We start from the raw sequence: 21,479 nt of genomic DNA on the forward strand, positions 1-21,479 counted from the left end.
AAGCGATATGGGGAGGGAAGACGAAGGGAACGGGGCCCAGCCAGGACCACGCAGGTAAGCTGGACAGAGCAAACACAGCAATCCCCATCCAGCCCGATGCATCCCCATCATGTGCTCTCTGGAAAAGCATCAGCACGCTGCCCCTCATCCTTGCTCCCGCTTGTGCCACGTCACCATACTCAACAGAGACGTGCATGGGGTGCAACACACCCAAGCTTCTCCTGAATAACTCCCAGCAAGCTGCAGCCAGGGCCACCCTGTTTAGCTGCTTGCCCACACCTAGCCAGACTTCCATCTGGCTCCGGAAGAACCACTGTGAGCTTTTAAAGGCCAGGAGGGTGCCACAGGCTCCTGATGATGGCCCGGAGGGCTGATGGCAGTCCTGCTGCTGGGGACAAACACCATACACACGCGGACTCCTCAAGCACAGACAGCATGATGCCAGGGAAACGCTACACGGCTCCCAGCTTGCCTGGTCTCTGGCAACTTTGCAAGGAGTTTGCTCATCCCTGCACGCTCCCATGTCTCACTTTCAGAGGTAGGACATGCTCGGGCCTCTCTGCAGTGTGCTCGTAGCTTCGGGACACCTTGGAGCACGCAGGAGCTGCGTACCCCACACGTCCCACCCCTTGCCTGAGCCCCCTCTACTACCTAGTGGCCCATCGTTATGCCAGTTACTGGGGTGGCTGAAACAGCCTCCCGGCCCTTACCCGTATCGGTGCCGGCTCACGTCTCGGATGAGCCGCTCAGAGAGGTAGGCACCGATGCGATCCAGCTTCTCTGGGGCAGACAGGGCGTAAAATGTCAGCTTTTCCATGTTGGTCTTCACCAGCCCATCCTGAAAGAGAGCAGCGCAGGGGGTCACAGCCTCACACCCAGACCCGGCAAACATCAGGAGCATCTCTGCAGCAAACCTTGGCAGTGGTGCCAGAGACCTGGAGCACGCCAGTCCCATCCCAGCACTTCCCCACACCTTGTACACCAGGGAAGGCAAATGAGGATTGCATTTAGCCTCAGCTGAGGGCTCTCTGATGCACCACAGCCAGGGGTGACCTCAACGCAAGTCCCCATCGAGTACCTCACACTCTAAATACAATGAGAACTGTTTGCCAGCCCCTAGCAACGCCCCAGCACCAAGGGGAACAGGGGCAGACAGGGACATCAACACCTCCAGGCTGCTGAGGCCAAACGACACAAGTGTGCCAAGCTGCCAGCCCCAGTCCCCCGCAGTGTGGAAAACTGCAGTGCTTCCTCCTCTCCGCATGGCTCGGCAGCAACCTCCTCTCTCGTTCAGCTTTGCTGCCAGTGCTGTGACAAAACAGGCGCCCACCGCCCGCCCGGGTAATCCCAGCCCCGCTACCCCCAGCCAGGAGCCCCTCTTCCACTGCCTTCACATCTTGGCTGTGAAAAGGAGACAAAGAGGACAGATTTGGGATGCTCCAGGTGCAGCTGGCCAGGCATCCCCCATCTCCAGTTCAAGAAAGAGCACCAGCTTCCCCGCATCCTGGAAGCATAAGCAGCTTTTGAGCTCAAAAGCCTGGCTGAGGTCCCAAGAGATCCCCACTCTTAGAAGCTGCTTTCCTTATCCTGCAAAGAGAAGGACGTACGCCTTCAGGTCCAGTCCCCCATCCTCCCATCCATCCGTCCTCAGACGGTGCATCTGCCCGGCACCCTTGGGAAAGGAAGCCTGTCCCTCCAGGCCGATGTGGCTGGAGGAGCTGCTTCTGTACTTCTGCTCACAAACAGGTTTTAAAGGAAAATCCAACCCTCCAGGCACGGTCTTACGGAGTCAAAGCATTGCCTGCCTCCCAGGAGCTGTTTCTGGGCAGGTCACACCGCGTCCCTGCACAGACCCGAGCACCGGAGCTTCGGTGCCGGAGCTTGAAGCACGCCTCGTTTACCTCTGGGTCCTCAGGGAAGATGTTGTCGACAAGTCTTTTGTAGCGGGGACGCAGAGCGCCGCAGCAGCCGCACACACCTGGAAGAGAGGAGACAGAGCCGGTCAGCAGGAACAAAATCCTCAGCTCCAGGGCAAACGCCTGTGTGGAGGTGCCTTTGGTGGAAAACATATCCTTGCATTCAGTAGGGAGCCCAGGAAGAGGACAGGGCACCAAGCTGATGACATCCCAGAGTTTTGCAGCCAGAAAAAACAAGGGAAGAAAACTGCAGCTGAGAGGCAGGGAATTGGCTGGTGACCAGCATCATCTGACGTAGGACTGCAGGGTTATCTGCTTTTCTCACCCAAGAAAGCAGCCCCCAGAGACCAAGACATCCAAAGTTCCCCTAAATCTGTGCCTCTCTATTTCGCAAGATCCTCTTTTGCAGGTCCTCAGACCAAGAGCTCTTTCCTCCAACCGCTCACCCGAGGACACACTACTCGCACCCTGCCCTGCGCTCCCCATGGAGCCAGCAGCGATAAAGAGAGCACAGACTGCTGGAGACAGCAAGACAGAAAAAGAAAAGAGAGCATCTTATGAAGGCTATGAAAGGAAAATGCATTTTCCTGGTTGCAGCTCCAAAGCTGAGCTGCTGCAAAACACCAAACACCTTTGAGTGCCACCCTACATTTGGGCTGCCGGACTGCAGTCCCCGTCCCCTGAGTGGGGCACCCAAGTGACCTGTGTTTCGCAGGACACCGACACAACCGTACCCAGCTCCTCTTTTTGAGGGGCCTCAGACATGACAGCAGCTTGTCCCTGATACACAAGCTGTGCCCTGCGCAGCCTCTCCGAGAGCCAAAACCCCTCGCAGCAGCAACTCCGCAGGCCAGCGAACAGCAGGCATCAGCCTCATCCCAACTCAGAGCAAAGCAATTTTATCTAGCCACCAAATAACCCAAACGTGGCTGCGATCCCCCGCTCCGCTTTCGGGGAGCTGCCGAGGCAGGAAGGGATCGTTTGCAACCTGGGTATTTCTCCCTGTGCCGTATCCTGTTTCTCAGGGCCGCAGCACAACCTCCGCAGCAGCCAGGGATCCCCCCGTCTTCGGCTCGGGGACAGCCGGCGCGCCAGACGGGCTCTTGAGCATCCATCATGTTCCCACACGCACCGAGCATGGGGACAGCTGCAGCACCAGAGAGTTCAGCATCCATAGGCACTGCCACCCTGCTACATACCCCTGCCTAAAGCTGTACCGGCACTGCCTTGCCTCCCGGCTGCTGACAAATATCTGCAGAGTTTGTTTATTTAAAAAAAGGGAAAAAAAACCCCAGAGACTGCTGGACACGCTACCCTCCCCAGCGCCGCTCCAAGGGCTTTGCATGCCAGGATCCCCCTGCTCCAGCACAATGCATTTTTTCCCCGGGGCCTGGCGTTACTCGGATGCTGCACTCCGCAGAGGAGACTGGTGTCAGCCACCCCAAAGCACCGGCTTTTGCGAGCCCAGGGAAGCATGAGTAATTCGGGGATGCTTTTTGGCAACCACCACCGAGAAGCAGAAGCTGGGGGGACAAAGGCTGTGCCAGCGGGAGCCAGCGACCGCTCCCGCTGGAACACATGAGCTCACGCCTGCTCGCGCCAGCTCCCGGCGCTGGCACCGCTCGCTTCCTGCAATGTGCTCACTCGCTTCCTGAGCGCGTCACCTCCGACGGCGGGAGCTCGCACGGGGGAGGCTGCCGCTTGCTTTGGGGTCCCCTTTGGGGTCCCCAGGCCCAGCACTCCCAGCATTGCTGCGGTGGCAAAGAGCTCCTTCCGCTTCTCGTGCTCTTCCTGCAAACCCCTCTGCACCTTCCCACTATCCAATATTTTATTTCTAAGTCTCGTGTCTGCTGCTCCCCCTCCTCCCTGCTCAGCTGCCTTCAATCGATTTTACTCTTCTTCCAAAGTACCTTTAATCTGGCCTCTTAATAAATTCTCATTTGCCATTCACACAAACAAGCGTCTGATGATCTTCTGAATCCTCTTAATAAATTCCCTTCGCCCAGGACAGCCGAGGCAGTGTGACTGGCCACGCGTCCCTGCCGGTGTCTCAGCACGGGCCACGAGCTCTCCCTGCAAAATAGCTGAGAGTTTCCCCATAAGTGATCCCATTAGCCAAGGAGCCAGGTCCCCTTCACCTCCTGCAGCCGCCTCAGTAATTATCTCACCTCCAGAAAAGTGACTTTAGAGTATTTTCAGGATTAATGCACATTCTTAGCCCTGGGAGAGGAGCAAAGAGCCCAGCCGCATTCCCAATCCACCACCCTCATCCTGATGAATGAAGCTGAAGAGCAGACACAGCACGGATCCCATCAATAATAATTGCATAATTAAATCTAATGCCTTCCCGCTCACCTAACGTAACCTCTTCTTCCAGAAGTAGGAGATTTTTAAGGCTTCACCTAAAGAAAGCAGCAGCAGGAGAGAGACAAAGACCCGAGGCACCTGACAGGAGAGGGGACCCAGGTGACCCATCGGTCCCACGGCGTGGGGGAACGAACACAGTTCAGACAGGGAAAGCAGGAACGTTGCTCAACCCAAAGCCACGTCAGGCCACCGGTGAGCAGGATCCCACCATGGCCCAGCAGAAGGACAGGGCTTCCTACAGAGCAGTGCCTCCAGATGAGACTCTCCGATGTCTAGTCAGAGGGCTGAGCTCCCTGCAGCAGGGCACTGAAAGGGTCTCACTTGCTCTGCTTGCACGAAACGAAGAGAAACTTTCCTTCCCCAAACCCCTGCCTTCTCTCAGTTTTGACCAGCCTCGACATGCACAGGCACAGACCGGCACAGACCATAAATGCTTAAAAAAGCAAAGTAAAAATAACACAGACCTCGAAGAAAGAGGAATATTTTCCCTTCTTTTATTTTCCCCCTCCAAGGACTCTCCAGAGAGCAAGAAACCCAAGTCTGGTCCTGATGCCAGGGCTGAAATCAGCCCTGTGCTTGGTCTATATGGGGCCCCCCCAGACACCCACAGCACCAAACCCTGGCTCTGGGGCTAGCCACAACCTGCCCAGCCAGGCTACCCAACAAGGGTCTCAGGCAGACATTTCTTCTCCCAGACACTGGTTTCCTTTAGCACCCACCACACTGACCCCATGCACTTGTGCCCTTGCACCAGCCCTGCACCCACAGCTCCGGCCCTGACCAAGGCACCGACCGGCGGCACCCCCCCATGAGGACAAAACCCCGCAGCCACAATGCATTCCTCCAGCCCAGGCTGGCACAAGGTATTTAAAAAATAGAAAGATGACCCTGAAGGTCACTGGCAGCCAGAGTAGCTTCCCCCTCCCAGGAGATCCAACCCAGCACCCTGGGGAAAAGCAAAGCGGGGAGAAGGTACCTGCTCCGGCCACGTGCAGCATCTCCCAGGAGCAGGCAGGGCCAGCGGCACAGAGCCGCAGCGCGGGGCCGAGAGCCCAGGTAGTCAAAGCCATCGCGTCCGAAGCAAACCGGGGGGCTCGGGGTGCTGGGTATCGCTCTCCTCCTCGTCGAGCGGCGGCCAGGGCCGGCCTAGCGGCAGCATCGCTGCAGGGGATGCTCAACCGAGCGGGAGCAGCCGTTTAAATAAATAAGAGAGCTTTCAGCACGGCTGCTGAGTCACCGAGGCGGCTCCGATGGCAGCTGGGAACGGCGCTGGCTTTGCTCTGCCGGCGTCTGCACCGTACGCGGGGGCGGCCGGGGAAGTTGGGCATTTTGGAGGTCCCCAGAGCGGGGGGACGGGGGTGGTTTTTCAAGGTCCCTTGAGCCCAAAGCTCTCCTGTTCGGCACGTGAAGCGTCGCTCGCTTGCGGGCAGCGCTAACAAGGCGAAGGCTCAGCAGGTCAGAGCTGACCCCGAAACAGCATCCAGGGATGTGACAGACACGCGAGCACGGACCCGCGCGGTGCGTCACGCTCTCCTCCTGCTGGCAGCCCGCCACCGTGGGAACCAAGGACATGGATTTTCTTAAAGATCAGGTAAATTGAGGCATGGAGAAATATGACTCAACCCTCTCCTTATGGAGGGAATACGGTGGGAAACCCAGGAGGAGCATCGGTTCCCGCAGCTACCCATGATACGTGTGTCACCACCCGCCTGGGGCACCCCAGGGGCATTTATCGGGCATTCACTGCCAGTCTCAGCCGCGGCAGGTCACATCTGCGCTCTCGCCGGGGGACAAAGCGAGCCAAAAGGGCCTTCTGCTTTGATAGCTCAGCTCCGAGAAAGTCGATCTAATTGGGGATAATTACAGTCTTTCAGTCCCAGTGACTGTGGCTTGCTAGCATAAGCCCCACTTAGCTGCTCCGATGCCGACATGAGCCCCGAGGCTCTCAGATAAACTCCTTGCATGCATTTCCAGGAGGGGGGTTCACTGGTACCAGCCGTAACTGGGGTTTTGGGGATCACGTGTGGCCAGCTGAAAACGGGACGCAGGCCAAGCTCACCTCCCAAAACGACCACGCACTCTCCCACCAGTGCTCTGACCTTAAGCCTTTCCTCGTTAATCCCCTCCCCTGTCCCCATTTTAATGGCATCCTGGCAATAAACACGGCTGGAAAACCTTATGGCCATATTATTCGAAGCCTGGAATTTACTTAATAAGGGCACTCCAACCGATTGCAAATAAATCTTAATTAAATCACACAAAATCCCTCATTAAACCTAATATCCCGTGAAGGTCACTCTCTTAACCCCAAGCAAAAACACCGGCCCGAAGGTAGGGAGTGTACCGCCAGCCCAGCATTGTCTTCCCCCGAGCCCTGCACCGAGCCAGAGACCTTTCCCTAATCTGCTTAGCAAAATCTCATTTATGCAGCTGATATGAGAGTCTCCTTCATACCCGTCCTCTGACTCCCTCAGCACTTTGGCACCCGGTGGGTGAGCCCGCCTGGGGAAAAGGATGAAATCTCATTGCTACGCATTGGAAATGTCACTGAGCAATATTCAAGTTGGCCCCGAGACCCATTAGTCCTATTTTCCATCCACTCCAGGGTGGGCAGAAGGATGGAGCGAGGAGCCCCAGCCCATGGGAAGGGGGGAAAAGAAATAGCAGGGAAGGCAAGAAAGAAGCGATGCTGGCAGGGAGCAGGGATGGATTCAGTGCCAGTGGTTGGAAGGGATGGAAGAGATGCAGGGCACCGCTTGTAGATCCCTCTCCTCCCCAAAAGCCGTTCCCAGGGGAAAGCCCAGAACCATGATTGAGCGTGGCTGGGAGCTCCCCTGAGGGAAAGCCTTGCTCAGGTGTTCCTCTGAGCTGCTGTCACTAATTTAAGAGGCAGGAAAACCTACATTAAAATACAGCTTCTGCACCAGCCAGTCTCCATTTGCCTCCACACCCCTGCAGAGCCAGAGCAGATCCCGATGTAAATCAGCACAACTCCATGGGCCGGCAGAGCTGTAAAGCAAGCCAGTAAATCTCTCTTTAATCGCGTTTAAGAGAGCCAAACACACTGGGCACCAATTAAAAGCATGGCCCAGTGCCCTCCTCGCAGCGTGCCGTGCAGGGAACGGGGCGAGGACAGCAAGGTGCCCCGTAGCCTGGCAGGGGGAGGCAACGGCAGCCCCCAAGCCAGGAGGGGAGCTGGATCAAGCAGTTCAGATCAGCCCGGTGCAAAGAAAAGAGCAGCCATGAAAAGATGGGGGACCCTGGGTGGTTGCATTAAACCTCTACCACCTTTAGTGGGGGAGGCAGAGCTGGGGAGGGGGCCGAACCCAGCTCCCCCCCGCAGCTCTGTAATTTGGAGCAATGTCCTGATGTTAATTAATAGGTCCTGACCTTCCTGAACTGTTCGGGCTGCACGGTCGTGGCTTGTTCCCTTCCCCGTTCATTAATTGCCGCTTATCCAAGTGTCCTTCGGTAAGAGTCAGCATCTGCAAAGGGGGTGTTATAAAAGCTGACAGCTCATCCGTGAGCAGAGACGCTTTTGAGGATGTTGCAGAAGACCCAAATCTCCAAGGGCAGCACAAGCCAGTGCTAATCACAGGAAGCCGCGTCTCTTGACGCCGGCATGAAGGGACGGCGAAATATTTCGAGGCACCAACAGCAAAGGAAGAGCAGAGACGCCCAGGACTGGCGAGCCAAGGCTGCCACTGCCAGGACGTATTTCTCATGTCACTGAGCGGGATGGACAGGAGCATGCTGGAGAGGGAAACGCTCTCCCAGACGTCGCCCGCAGCCCGCTCAGAGCCGTCGATGCAAAGCCTTTTAGCTCAGCAATTAAATTCGCAGCTTCCCCCTGGCACTCCTCCATGCGCCGCTCTCGCCTCGCTTCCACCGACGCAGCCGGGGCTCGCCGGGGCGGACACCGTGGCCAGGGGGGGACGAAGCGGCTCCACGCAGAGCCCCAGTGTGCGGCTCTGTGCTGGGGCTCCCCCCAGCCCATGCAGGGATCCCCCAAACGGGAGCTGCTCCAGAGGCCGAATCCACGCTGGTACCAGCATGTCTGAATCCCACCTGGAGTTGTCCGAACATGCTCCCTCCCATCTCCCCCCGTCCAAATACTGACAGCTCGAGGCACGCAGGCATCAAATCCAGCTTTAACAACTCTGTGGTGAGCGGTGGGACATAAATCAGCCCCGCTGTCAGCTTACACCAGCGACGGATTTGACCCTCCATTATTTACACTTCACTGCCCAGCCGAGCCTGCCGCTCCAACACCGCAGCGCGGGCGCAAAGCTTCACCAGCGGCCAGATTAATTAATATTTCACAGCGGTGATTAGACTCGGGCATTAAGACCACACCAGCCCTTTCGCACGTGGGGGAAACCACCCATTAAGGGCAGAGCTGCGCGCCGGGAGGTTTGTATTACGTACCTGGCACGCCGGCAGCGTGATTCGAGGGGAGAAGGGGAGTTAAGCGGCTTAATGGGTGCCTGGTTTCATTATACAACACATGGCAGAAGGAAAGCTGGGGGGAGGAAAAAGCTTAAAAAGCAGGAAATTCACTCAAACTCTGGCCTTGACGCAGCTCCTTGATGCGAGACGTTCACCAGTTGTCTGGTCCAGACCGCGTAGGTGGGGAAGCTCTGACAGAAGCAGCCGTCCACCCAGCATCAGAGCCGGCCTCTGAAAACTGCTTAATTAAGAGCTGGGGTCATTTTGCAAGCCCAGGGCCTTGCCCCACACAGCACAGAGCCGGATGCGACGGAAGGGCCAAGGCCACGGGAAGGCTTGCAAGTTTGAAAGGCTTTTAGAGAGAAAAAACCATGCAAACCCCCCACCCTGTTTTGCACATTCAACAAAAAACACAATAAGGACCTTTGTGAGATGCTGACCACACGTGTTTCTGTGGTTTCTTATTTCCCCAAGATAGGCTACCTCTAAGCCCACAGCCAGTTTTAGTTTTTTGGCAGAAAATCAAACCAAACACCCTCATTTACAGAGAGACAGAAAGGTGATGGCACCGTCCATGGCCACGCTTTCTCTCCAGCCTTTCCTGGCTGTTTGCAGTCCCCGTGGAGGGGGAGCAACTCCAGTCCCCAAGGCAGAGTGACCTGCAACAGAGCTACTGCGCTGCAAAGGGTTCAGTGGGGAGCGGAGCATCTCTGGAAGTGCATTTTCTTGTGCAATTACTGATTGCACAAGCAATTACCAGAGTCCTTAAGCGGTCGGGCTCGATGAGGTTCAAGGTGAGCAATGCTAGCTCCTGGCCTGGCACAATCCCCTCTAGCGATGCTCCAGGCAGCGGAGTCCCCATCTTCACTGCAGGGATCAAATCCTGCCCGGACATGGCAATGCCGCCTGGAAACACACCAGGAAAAAAGCCCTGGACTCGGCCACAGCCATCGAGGTTTAATGCAAATGCTTATGAAAGCCATGACCAGGCAGCTCAGGAAAGCCCCCAGTGCTGCCGGCACCACAAACAGCCCCTTTTCCTCTACGAGCACTGAATTAATTTGCAGATCATTTAGTTAAAAAGCATAGAAGAAAAAAAAAAGCCAAAAAAAAAGCTTAATTGCATTTCATATTCCCCTGCTGAGCCATCCAGTCCCACCGAGCGCTATTTATTTAGCGCAAAACCCATCCGCTTGTACGGCTGCTGGCTGTGACTCAGTGGCACACTGGCAGCCCCAGACGGCTCGCGGGGACCTTGCTGGCACCCACCACCGACAACGCCTCCTCCCCGGGTAGCTGAAAAACCTCATTTCCCCTGCTCCAGCTGCTGCCGAAACAAAAAAAAAGGGGAACCTTTTCTATTTCCAGCTCTGCTGACGTGGGAGGGACAGCTCGTGCCGGCAACCAGAAAGCAAAGTGAGGGAACCAAACTGCGGTGGGCGGCTGCGGGGCCGGACAGTTGGAATACGGCTCCCAAAGGCTTGCTGCCACACCTCCGACACACACTGCCTTCCCAGCAGCTGCCAAAAGTATGGGGGGGACTGGCAGACAAGCCCCACGGGGAACCCCCCATGGAAACGGTAAACCCATCCCATCTCCGCAGCTCCCTTGCTCCCCGCTCTCCCCCTATGCTCTCCCTACAGCCGTGTCCCTGTTCCTGGAGCGCTTTCAGCCCAACGAGCTCACTCTGTCCTTTGTACATATTTCTGAATTAAAGCCCTGCCTCCTGGAGACGGCAGTGAAGCAGGAAGGGTGCTGGTGGCTCGGTACACAAAGCGCTGGGCTTCCCCTGCAGCTGGGGCCACCGCACAGCCCTCGAGTGTGGGATAACCATGCTCTTTTGCCAGACAAAGCTTGATAGCAGCACCCCAGCGTGAAATCTCCTGTGGAGCAGCTAATCCCCAAGCCAGGCTCAGGACAGCGAGCTCCCATCAGAGACTGGGACACTAGCCTGAAGGTTCAGCTCACAAAACTCCCGTTTGCATGCCACCAGACGTCCAGGCTGGCACAGCCGTGGTTGAAGCTTAGCTCTCCCATTTTCACCGGTGATGCAAAAGGAAACCGAACCCAGGCTGAAAACAGGCGCAGATCCCCAGCAGCCCTGCTCTGCATGCACGGCCACCGCCGCAGCCCCACACCATGAGCCACGGGTGCCAGGCACAGCCATGCCGAGCACGCTGCTCTTGCCTCGCACATGCGAACGCCAGCTCAGCGCTGCGGGATTAGAGGGGATGCAAAAGGGTGGCCCGTGCCCCCCATGCTGTCCCTCTGACCACCTCCCAGGGAGGCAGCAGGTCTCCCCCATAACGGAGCAAGAGTCCTGCACCGCTTTGTCCTGTCCGCGGAGAAAAAAACATCCCCAGTCACCCATCTAACCCTTCCCCCAGGCCAAGAGATAGTTAAAAGAGAGATTAAAAAGATACCAATAATCCTGTGCATTGCTAATGCACCTTTCATCCGAAGTATCCCACAGAGCTTTCCAGCTCCTGGATGCTTTCCAGGACCATGAGCCGCAGCAATGCCTGGCCATGAGCACTACCGGGGAAGGGACCAGCCTGGCTTTTGTCCTCGAAGTCACATTCAGGTCCCCAGAGGTGCTCTGCCCTTCCCCACCCTAAGGAAACACCAGGTATTTTAGAGCAGGGGCTTCCCCAAGATGCTAGCAGAGGCTTAACCTGTGGGTAAGAGGAGCTGCGGCCCGATGTGGCATTGCCATTCCCCGTGGGCAGGACAGGCTGGCCAGTGATCCAGGATCCCAGCGGACAACCAGAGCATGTCACACCCCTTCGGCCAGATCATTAAACTGACACCGGGGGGCTGGCCGGGTCCTGGGGACCCGTGGCTTACCTCTCCCCCAGGTCTGCAGAAGGGCTGGGGTCCCCTGCAGTTCTCCAGCAGAGAGGATTATTACGTGCTCCAGGCTGCTGCAAATTGCTCAGATGATGACAACAGCTCCCTGCAAATTCCTGCTTGCCAGCAGCACAAATTGCCCAAAGAAAATCCTCCCAAAATCAGCCCAAGCCCCAATGTGGATGCAAAAGCCCTGAGCAAGGTGGGGAGCTCAGATGGAAAGGGCACCAGCGGGAGCATTTGGGCATCGGGGCCAGCTGTCCTGCAATGAGAGCATCACTGCCATCCCATGCCAGACAGACGGGTCCTGCGGTCGGAGCAGGTGAGGGAACACCGGCGTGGGGGGGCTGCAGAGGGGCCGCATCCCCAGGACACGCAGCAGCCGTCAAGGCAGGCTGCCACAGCCGAGGAGGGGAAGGAAGCATGCCCCTCATTTTGCGGGTGGAAAAATACCAGCTGGGAGACCGGAATGACTCAACGGAGGCCACGGAGGAGTCAGCACCGTGACGAGGAGAGGAAAGGAACGGAACCCATGCATCCTGCCTCAGCTTCTCTCCTCCTGGCCCCGCTAGGTAGAAACCCGCTCCCCAAGCCCACCGGCTCCACTCCTTTCCCCGCAGGAGGCAGGTGCTGCGTCCCAGCGCATCTCAGGACCTCCCGTCTGTGTGCACCCCAGTGACCCCCAAAACAAGCACCCCATCACCTGGAGGGGGCTGGCACCCTGCCCACCCATCTCCCTCCTGCCGCACCCCACCGTGCACTCACCCCTGGCATGACAGCACCTCGCAGAGAGGGAGTTCGGCCGGCAGCACCAAAGAGACCCCGGCAGCCCTCGGGCTGGGCTGGGAGCCCCCGAGCAAGGGCAGCGGGCAGGGGCTCCTTCCTCTGTGGAGCTCGCCCTGCGCTGACAGCCCGGGGAAGGATGCTCGGGCAGCGAGGATTTAAGAGCCACCCGGCCACCCCCCGGCCCTTCCCAAAAGCTCCCAGCAGCTTAGGAGAGCCCACTGCCCCGGGCGGGGGGGCAGCCAGCTGCTCCACCAGCTGCTCCCCATTACGCACGCCGCATCACCCCGCCGCGCTTCCCGACCGGGGACGTGGGACCCCATATGCCCGCCCTGCACAGTGGGGTGACAATAGTGACGGCACGGGGCTCAACGGGGGGACTGGCGATCCCCAAAGACCCCAGGGTGAATGGGCCTACATGGGACTGAGGTCTGCCCTATGCCGGGGACCAGGCAGCTCCCCAGTATCGCAGTGGGGTGGTCATATATAGGACCAAGACCCCCCCCGATCCTGGGAGGGGGGTGTGACACTCCTCTCCCCCCCCCCCCCAATAACCAGGTGGAGCTGAAGAGCCCCATATAGCACCCAAGGCTTCCTCACCCTGAGGACTAGGTGATCCCCCAAGTACTATAGGGGTCATTGGTCCTATAGAGGAGCAAGGTTCTCCCTGCCCCGGGGAGCAGGTGACCCCAGGAACACGGGCTGGGGGGTAAGGTTAATGGCCCATGGTCCCCCAGGAAGGGGACAACGTCCCAGTGACAGAGAGGACATTTACAGCCCTTTAGGGGACCACGGGGTGTGTCCCAGACCCAAAGAGGGGACACCCTCCCAAAACTGGGGGGATGCACGGCCCTGTAAAAGACCAAGGTCCCCCCCAAACCCAAAGAGGGATCACCCGCAGTAACTCGGGGGATGCACAGCTCTATATAGGACGAAGGGTCCCCCAAACCCAAAGAGGGGATGACCCCCAGTAACTTAGGGGGTGCACTGCCCTGCAAAAGACCACGGTCCCCTCAGCTCCCAAGAGGGGTCACGCCGCAGTAAATGGGGACCGCACAGCTCTTTACAGGACGGAGGTCCCCCCCACCCCAAAAGAGGGGATACCCCCCAGTAACTGGGGGGTGCGCAGCCCTATAAAGAACGAGGCCCCCCCACCCTGGAAGGGGTGAACCCCTAACCGGGCCCGGGGAATGCACAGCCCTGCCCCGGGGCGGGGACGAGCCCAAGTCCCCGGGAAGCGGGGGGACACGCACGGCACCGGACCGGCCCCGGCACCGGCCCAGGCCCGGCGCGGCCCCGGCGGGCTCGTTCCCCGCGGGCACTCACCGTACATGGCCGCTGCCGCCGCCCCGGCGTGGCGTGGCGTGGCCCGGCCCGGCCCGGCTCGGCTCGGCTGTACCCGGCGCGGCTGCAGGCGGCGATGCCCGGCCCGGCCCTGCCCCCCCCACCCCGAGCGGCTCCGGCCGGGGGCGGCACCGGGGGGGCGGCACCGCAGCGGCGGCTCCTCCCGCCGGCACGGCCGCAGCGCCCGCCCCGCCCGGCACGGCCCGGCCCGGCGGGGCCCCTGCGGCACCGGGCCCCGCTGCCCCCAGCACGGTGCGTGTGTCCCGTCCCACCACCCCCCCGCCCCGGGCATCCCGCCCCACGCTGCACCCGCACCGCGCACCCCACAGCACCCACCCCACGCTGCCCCCCACGGAGCACCCTGCCCTGGCGTGCACAAGCCTGGTGGGGGGCAAAGCCAGGGGTGGCAGCAGCTCTGCCCTGCGCATTTGGGGTCTGCCAGCCAGCCGGGATCCACTCGGTTCCCCCCATAACACGGCGGTGAGCCCCCGAGCATCCTTCCTCCACGGGTCGGACGGCCCCAAGCCCCGTTTGAGGACCCCAAACCTCAGCAGAGAGGTTTCCTTCAAGAGCTTGCACTGCCCCATGCTCACTATTTGCATCGCTCGTCCTGGGAATAAGCACCCCGGAGTGTTAACACCCAGCCCGTGGGGAGCAGATACCACATGTGCTCCCCCCATCCTGCTGCCAGCCCCACGGAGCATCTGTGGCCACCCAAGCGGCAACCGTGAACACCTCGGCCTTCCCCGTTGCAGCCGTTGCGGCCCAGCCAGGTGGGAACTGCACCAGGCTCCCAAAATACGGAGGTGTGCTGCTGCCGGCGGCGAGGGCTGCAGGGGGATGGCAGAGGAAATGCAGACAGATCCAGGTCGGCTCGGCTGCTTCTAGAAAGTCCTGGAGAGCGAGACGGGGGTGGGCTTGGACTGCCCTGGGGAGACGGACGCCAGGGAAAGGGCCGAGAGCGCTTGGAGGGGGTGAGGAATAAGGAAGATACCTCCCCGAGGTGCTTTCGCTTTGCATTCCTGCCGCAGTGCCTTTAGCAGCACTGAAGCGATGCAGCAATGCCCTGCTGCCAATGGGGAAACTGAGGCAGGGAGCCACCCCGTCCAGGTTCCGGCATTGTTGGTGGTCCTGGCCACACATGCCACAGGCACTGCACCGGTGCTCCCAAGGCACCCGTGCCCAGCCGCAGGTCATGGATGCGAGCGCTGATCGTCTCCCACGCTTCATCTGGTCACCTCCCAAAACCCATGACTCCCGCTCAGCACCACAAACGGGAACGCGGGGTCCCGGCTTGCCCGAGGCAGGGAGGAGAGAGCGGGAGACACAAGCCAGCGTGCAGAGGCGATGGTGTTCCCACCTCGGTCGCTGCCGCAGCCCCCGGTCTTTGGGAGCCGGAGCGGGGTGGCACGGAAGGCTGCCGCATCCCCAGGGCGCAGGAGCGCCTGGCATGCCAGGCAGGGCCGGGACACGAGGAGGTGTCAGGGCACGGGGCCACGGAAAGGCATGAAGAAGGGTATAGCACGGTACGGCATGGCATGGCACGGCACAGCACGGCATAGCAAAGCACAGCGCAGCAAGGCACGGCACAGCACAACCTGGTTCAACACAGCATAGCACGGCACAGTACTTTACAGCACAGCACACCATGGCACAGCCCGGCACAGGAAAGTTTGGTGTGGTTTGGCATGCACAACACACCACACCGCAGCGCTGCACGGCACAGCCCTGCCCGGCACAATGCAGCGTGGCACTGCAGAGTACTACACAGCGACGCACAGCACGGCACAGCACCACCTTTTCTCCTTTACATTTACCTTTTTCCCCTCTATTTGGACCCATTCCACCTCTTTTCCCAGCTGGCCAGGCCACCATAGGGGACTTTGTGCCGGAGCCCCTCGTGCCCTGCGGCCCCACACACGTCCCACGGCCATCCCGCAGCCACGGCGTGCCCCACGCACGGCAAGACCGACCCATCAGCAAAGCCCGAGCCCTCCCTGTGCCAGACCCTGTCAGGAGCACAAGTGACCCAGCAAAGCAAAGATGCTGCCCTGGGCCACAGCTGGGGACAAGGACAAGGCTCGAGGTGACAGGGCACCATGGCTGAGGAGGGCCGGGGGACCCGGGAGGTGCTGGCACCAGGCTGCCGCAGATCTCCCCCTCCTTGAGCTTTTTTTCTGCGTGTCTTCCCACACGGCAAAACCCCCGGGTTGGGATCATCTAATTAGGCAATAGCTGGTGCCTCACGATCCTCCTCGCAGGAAAATTATGTTTTAATTAAAACATTTCAGGAGTTAATCTGTGTTGCCGATTCCCTGGGTGGCGGAGCAGGCGCATGAAGTGCCGTGTTCCCAGGGGACTGGAGGGCTTTCACGGGGGACGTGGCAGCAGTCACAGGCCGAGGGACGGAGCTCCTGAGCGTCCCTGGTCAGGCCCAGCCCCAGAAGCAGTCGCAAAGTCCTTTTTATTGTGAATTAAAAGCCTTGGAGTAAAATCTGATGATGAGGGAAGAGCCTGAAGCAGACGTAGCAAATCCCCCCCAGCCCAGGAACCCTCGTCCCTTTGCTCACGGGGATTTGCAAGGCCATCGGCTTGCCACGAAGGGACACCGTGGTCATCGGGATGGCGCTGCGGGGCAGCCAAGGAAATGAGTCCCCCACGGCCACTTTGGGGACCTGGGAACAGCCCTCACTCAGCTGCCAGCACCAACCCCCACCTCCATCGACAAGCCCTGAGGCCCCCCCAAGCCCACACCCAAAACACGTAGGGCTGGTTTGAACCCTAAAAGTTGTTGCCACCAGAAAAGCCCGGCATAATCTCTGCCCTCAAAGAGCAAGGATGGACATGAGCATCCCTGCCCAGGGTCGGGATGGATCTGCGGAGGTTGGGGTGGGGGTCCAGGCCACCTCCGGGACGTGGCTCCTCCTGATTCATGGTGCAAAACAAGGGTGGAGAAGAGTTAAACCCTGCCTGCCACCAGTGCTGCCCCTCAGCCCCTACCTGTCATCGCCACAACGGGGACCCCAACACACTCCAGCCTTGCCCAGAGGGATCCAAGCGCATCTCTCCGGCACAGCACAGTCTCCCTCACCTCTCCAGCAGGCAAGGGGGGGACGCCGAATCACTTGGGGCCTGGGATTCTCTGGGGACACGTGGCTGTGTCCCCCTCCTAGGGCTCAGAAACGCTGTGCAGAGCTCAGCATGGCAGGCAGGGTGGGCATGTGGGACACCAAGATGGACGGCTGTGCCCCGAGCCCCGGGATGGCTCAGTGGGAGTTGGCCGGTGGGCGCTGGGGGAAGGCAGCGACCCGGAGGCAGCCGGAGCTGCGACAGTCATGCCGGGCAGACGGCGAGGAGCTGCTCACCCCAGGCACCTCCTTTGTCAGACACGTCCATCCCCGTCCGTCTGCTCCCTCCTTCCTCGCATCCCCCCGCTCTCCCGCAGCTGTTTCCATGGCCACAGAGCTGCTGCAGCAACCGCAGCAGGGCCTCCGGCACCGAGCCATGCATCCCTTCCCCGGCCACGCACCCCAGGCCCATGGGCCAGCCCCCCGTGGCTGCTCCCGCACACCGGCACTGGGCCTCGGGGTGTTGGCATCAGCTCGTGCACACCCACGTCCGTTCTGGCACCGACGCTCGCCACGTCACTTGCACGATGCCCAGGGACGGGCTCTTCCCGTGCCCTGACGGTTCTCACGTGCAATGCGCCACCTCTCACACGTCTCCGTGTTGTTTCTTGCACGAGGATCCATTTCTTGCGCTTGTGTGGCACAGGAGGGACAAGGACCGGGAGAAAGGATGCTGTCACAGTGCAAGGCGATGCTGCCCGCACGTGGATCGCTCGCAGCAGCAGACGGAGGAGGATCTCTGCTGAAAAGCCAGGCGCTGCCCTCCCTTCCAGCTGCAAGGGGTGCACCCTTGGGTGGGCATCTCTGCTGGGAGCACCGGTGTTTCCAGGGGTATCGGCCTGAGATGCCCCAGCTCCAGAAGATGCTGTGGGCGAATCAACAGGTCACCTGAGCCTGAGCCACGTCTCCCCAGTGCTCTGGGCTGACCTGGGGCTAGCTCCTGCTGATGGCACCCTGCCCCATCTCCCCGGCCCTTGCAGTGCCACAGAGGAGCTCCCTGCAGACCTTCAGGGAGGCCCTGCACTTGTGCTGGGGGCTGCGAGGGCTACAGGACCGTCCCCAACACCTCCCGGGGCCCAGACATCCGCAGATAGCAAACGCGGTTATTCTGCCCCAAGAGAAAGTTCGAGGACGGTGCTGTGCCCTGCACCACCCCACCTTCCACCCCTCCAATACAGCGCACCAACTCCCTGGCTCAGAGACGGGGAAACTGAGTCACGCTCTGCCTCTCATGCCCAAACACCCCTGGCTCTTTCTCCAAGCCCAGCGAAGCTATGCAGGCCACAGGGACACTCCGGGGACGTGTGCGAGGCTATCACCACCACGGCTTTACATGCGCACCTCATGCACGGCTGCTCCAGACCATCAAACACAGCAGGGTGACAGTGGCAGGGCCAGCCACGGAGGCAAAAAATCCAGACTCTGCCAGCCAGAAACGTTGGCTGCACCCACACAGGCAACCCAGGCTCAGCACAGACACAGATGGGAACATCTAAATCACAGTGAGCACACGTCGTTACTAAATGCCTTAGGGGTGACCTAAGCTCGTGCTTGGGAGACACCGAAGCTTGTGTCCCTGAGCCAGGACTGGGGTTCGCGGGTGAAGGAAATTCCTTCAGAGCCTCTGCTACGTGCCTTAATTCCCCTGGGGAGCCTATATAATTTCCTAATGCACCCGATAAACACGCTGAGACAACACCCGCGTGCGGCAGGAACGGCTGGGTACCTTCACGATCTTCATATTCTTTTGTAGATACTGACGCTACGTAGAACCACACTTTATCTACGTTCGCTTATCTGTGTATCTGTAACTTCACTACCCTACCTGGATGTGATTTTAACTATACTGCTCCAATTATTGCTTGTCAAGTACTGTCAACTAACTATACCCCCTACCCCTAATCTCTAACAGAAGAGTTTTTTGCAGCACGCAGCCTTGCATCGACTATTGAAGCAGGGGAGGGAGCAGGCACAACAAACATTAATACCTGTCCGCTGTGACACCACAGATCACACAAATCCTGGAACACGCTCAAAAAATAGTCAAGCGTGGCTGGTGAGAATCCCTTTTAGGGTGATCTCCTCTCCCACTAGGGGAATATTCAACATCTTGCTTCATCCTTCAGTTGTTCTCCTTATTTTGAGCAGTTTCTTACTGCTTTTAATCACTTCTTTACATATTTGTGCTTGCTTTTCGGCCCGCACTGTTCTGATGGTTTCTCGACGCACCACTGTATTGACTCAACGTAACCCTTCATCGTTCCATGACCAAACTCCCTCCGTGCCTGACACCCCCAGGGAAGGAGGTGGGAGGCATCGACATTGGTCTTGGCCTTACACCGCCACGACAAGATGACCACCCTTTCCCTCGCCAAACAAGGGGTGAAATGCCAGGCTAGCATTGCCTCACACAGCATTTCCAGGCCCCGTGCGTGCCAAGGACAGAACCGGCAAGGAAAGGGAGCAGAGATGGGATGTGATGATGGGTTAAAAAGCCCAAATGGTGCTTCCACAACACAACAATTAAAAAGGACAGTCCCATCAGGGAATCTGGGATTCCCCAAGTGGGCTGGTCCAAGTTGCCTGTCCGGAGAAGAAGCCATGCTCTGCTTCCTGCCTGCCCAAGAGCCACGGTCGTGTAAGTCTTTGCACTCCCGGATATTAAGTCTAGCCCCGTATTAGTGAATTACTGGATTTGCTGTCATTATGACCTGGATAATTGCACTACTGATCTGTATTTATTACTGTACCGTTATTTAGAGATAAATTGTTTATCCCTAAAGCTGCTGGTCTGGTGTCTGTTACCATATCCCAAACCTGTATATCGGCAGGGCTGCCGTAAGCCCTTACGCTGCCCAGACTCGGTGAAGAAGTCGGCACAGTGCTAAGCTGTTTCCCTCGTCCTCCTGTCCAGGCACAGAGGGGCTCTGTTCCTCCCAACCCCAGAGAAAACCCCACAGAGGGCTTTTAGCAAAACAAAGAGGAAAAAAAATTACCTTCTTTCTTTCTCCTCTTTTCCAAACAAACTAAAGGACACACTTGGCCCAGGATGAAACGCCCAAAGAAAACCCCAACCTCATCTCCCTCGTGCCGCTGGGATCGGGGCAGGGCAGCGCTTGCCTCCTGCAGGGCAGTGGGAATTACAAGCCCATTCCTACGCTGCTACTGAGCAGGTAGGATCCCCTCATGGCTCGGGAAGGGGGACAGTGCCCTGGGCCAAGGCGAGGAGCTGCCCAGAGATGTCCCCACTGGCATGTCAAGGAGGAAGGGCTGAATTCACCAAATCAGCTGCCAGACGGATTTGTCAGAAAGAAGAACACCCATATGACCAGGAATATCTGTACATGGATGCATAGGACCAGCGGAGGAAGGGTTAAAGGAATCAGCTTAAATTGGCACAGAGACGTGTGCCTGGTTTCATCAAGCGGCCAGACAGCGGGAAGATGAAGAACAAAACAAAGATAACAAAGAAGAACAAAGCTAAAGATAAGGTGACATGAAGATGAAGAACAGAGCTGGAGCCATAAAACACCCAGGGATGGATAATGGCAGGACTCTTTTGGCAAAGATTTACGAGACCAGATAATGAGGCAGAAGATCCCAAACAGCCCATAACAGACCTGTCAAAAAGCAGCTTCTCGTTGTCAGTCAGGAGGATGCCAGAAGAGGCGTGGAGGACTCGCCAGCCAGCGTCCCTAGTTCACAGCACACACAAGTGACTCCCACCACAGCCCCAGCACCCACTTCTGCCACCCCCACTTCCAGACCAGGCCTCTCGCCAGCCAGACGCGTGCTCCCAGCAGGACGTGGCAGGGGCGTCACAGGATCCCTAAGCTCAGGGCATCTCAGCCAAGGAAACCCCCTCCCATGTCCATCTCTATCAAGTCCCCAGAGAGCCGAGAGATGCTCAAACCATGTGGGCCCTGCCTGGGGATCTCCTCACTGAGGGGTGGCTGTGACCCCCCTGGGAAGGGGGCTCAAAACCCCCCAGTGGCTCCTTAAAACTACCTCCCACAGAGGATGCGTCCCTGCCAGTGTCCATGAGTCCCCCTGTCTCACGGCTGTCACCCACACTAGGTGAAGGGGTGACCGCAGAGCTGCTCTGTCCCCCTCCCGGTACCTTGTCTTCGAGGCATGACGCAAAGGTTCCCCTTCTTGACAGGATCTTGCTGGGCTACAAGGAGCAAATAAGGACATTATTTACAACGAGGGTCCCCGTGGATGGCCCTGCCCCATCCCCGCACAGGGATGGGTGCCTCTACTCAGATCCCGTGGGGTGTGTCCTGGGGTGCCATGGGGCCACTGCCAGCTCTGGTGTCACCTAAGGCCACCTGTCTCAGCAACCAGCAATGTCCTCCCCTCAAGAATCTATTTCACAAGGGGTCCATCCTCAAGGAGGGCCCATTAACCCCCTCGAACTGATTCAACACTGGCCGCAACAGCTCCTAACCAGGACCAAACCCCTATCTTCCATCCAAACACCCACAGAAAGGTTGTGAGCTGCATCCCGCCTAACCTCCCCAGCCCGGCTTATTCTCGATCCTGCAGGGACCCAGCTGAAGCAAGAGGGCGAGCTCCCAGGCTGGGGGGAAACTCCTCCCCACGGCCATGCAGCAAGTCAAAGGGAACAGGAGATGTAACC

At 58.7% G+C, this 21,479-nt stretch overlaps 1 protein-coding gene across 5 annotated transcripts in view; it reads right to left on the reverse strand.

Moving 5' to 3' along the window:
- EFR3B (EFR3 homolog B) overlaps positions 1-21,479 on the reverse strand; it is a 49,201-nt gene that overhangs the window by 27,086 nt on the left and 636 nt on the right. The window contains exons 2-5 of one of the 5 annotated variants that reach the window (XM_072858196.1): positions 20,958-21,011; positions 20,458-20,532; positions 1,902-1,978; positions 711-838 (exon numbers count right to left, since the gene is read on the reverse strand). In XM_072858196.1, coding sequence (XP_072714297.1) covers positions 711-817 — 107 coding nt within the window. In that variant the 5' untranslated portion in view covers positions 818-838; positions 1,902-1,978; positions 20,458-20,532; positions 20,958-21,011. Of the gene's footprint in view, positions 1-710; positions 839-1,901; positions 1,979-5,259; positions 5,472-13,691; positions 13,849-20,457; positions 20,533-20,957; positions 21,012-21,479 lie in introns of those variants that run through there. The other 4 variants (XM_072858194.1, XM_072858195.1, XM_072858192.1 and 1 more) reach the window with 4 other exon arrangements.

This window comes from Ciconia boyciana, chromosome 3 (assembly GCF_034638445.1).
Source record: "Ciconia boyciana chromosome 3, ASM3463844v1, whole genome shotgun sequence".
In the NCBI taxonomy this organism is placed as follows: Eukaryota; Metazoa; Chordata; class Aves; order Ciconiiformes; family Ciconiidae; genus Ciconia; species Ciconia boyciana.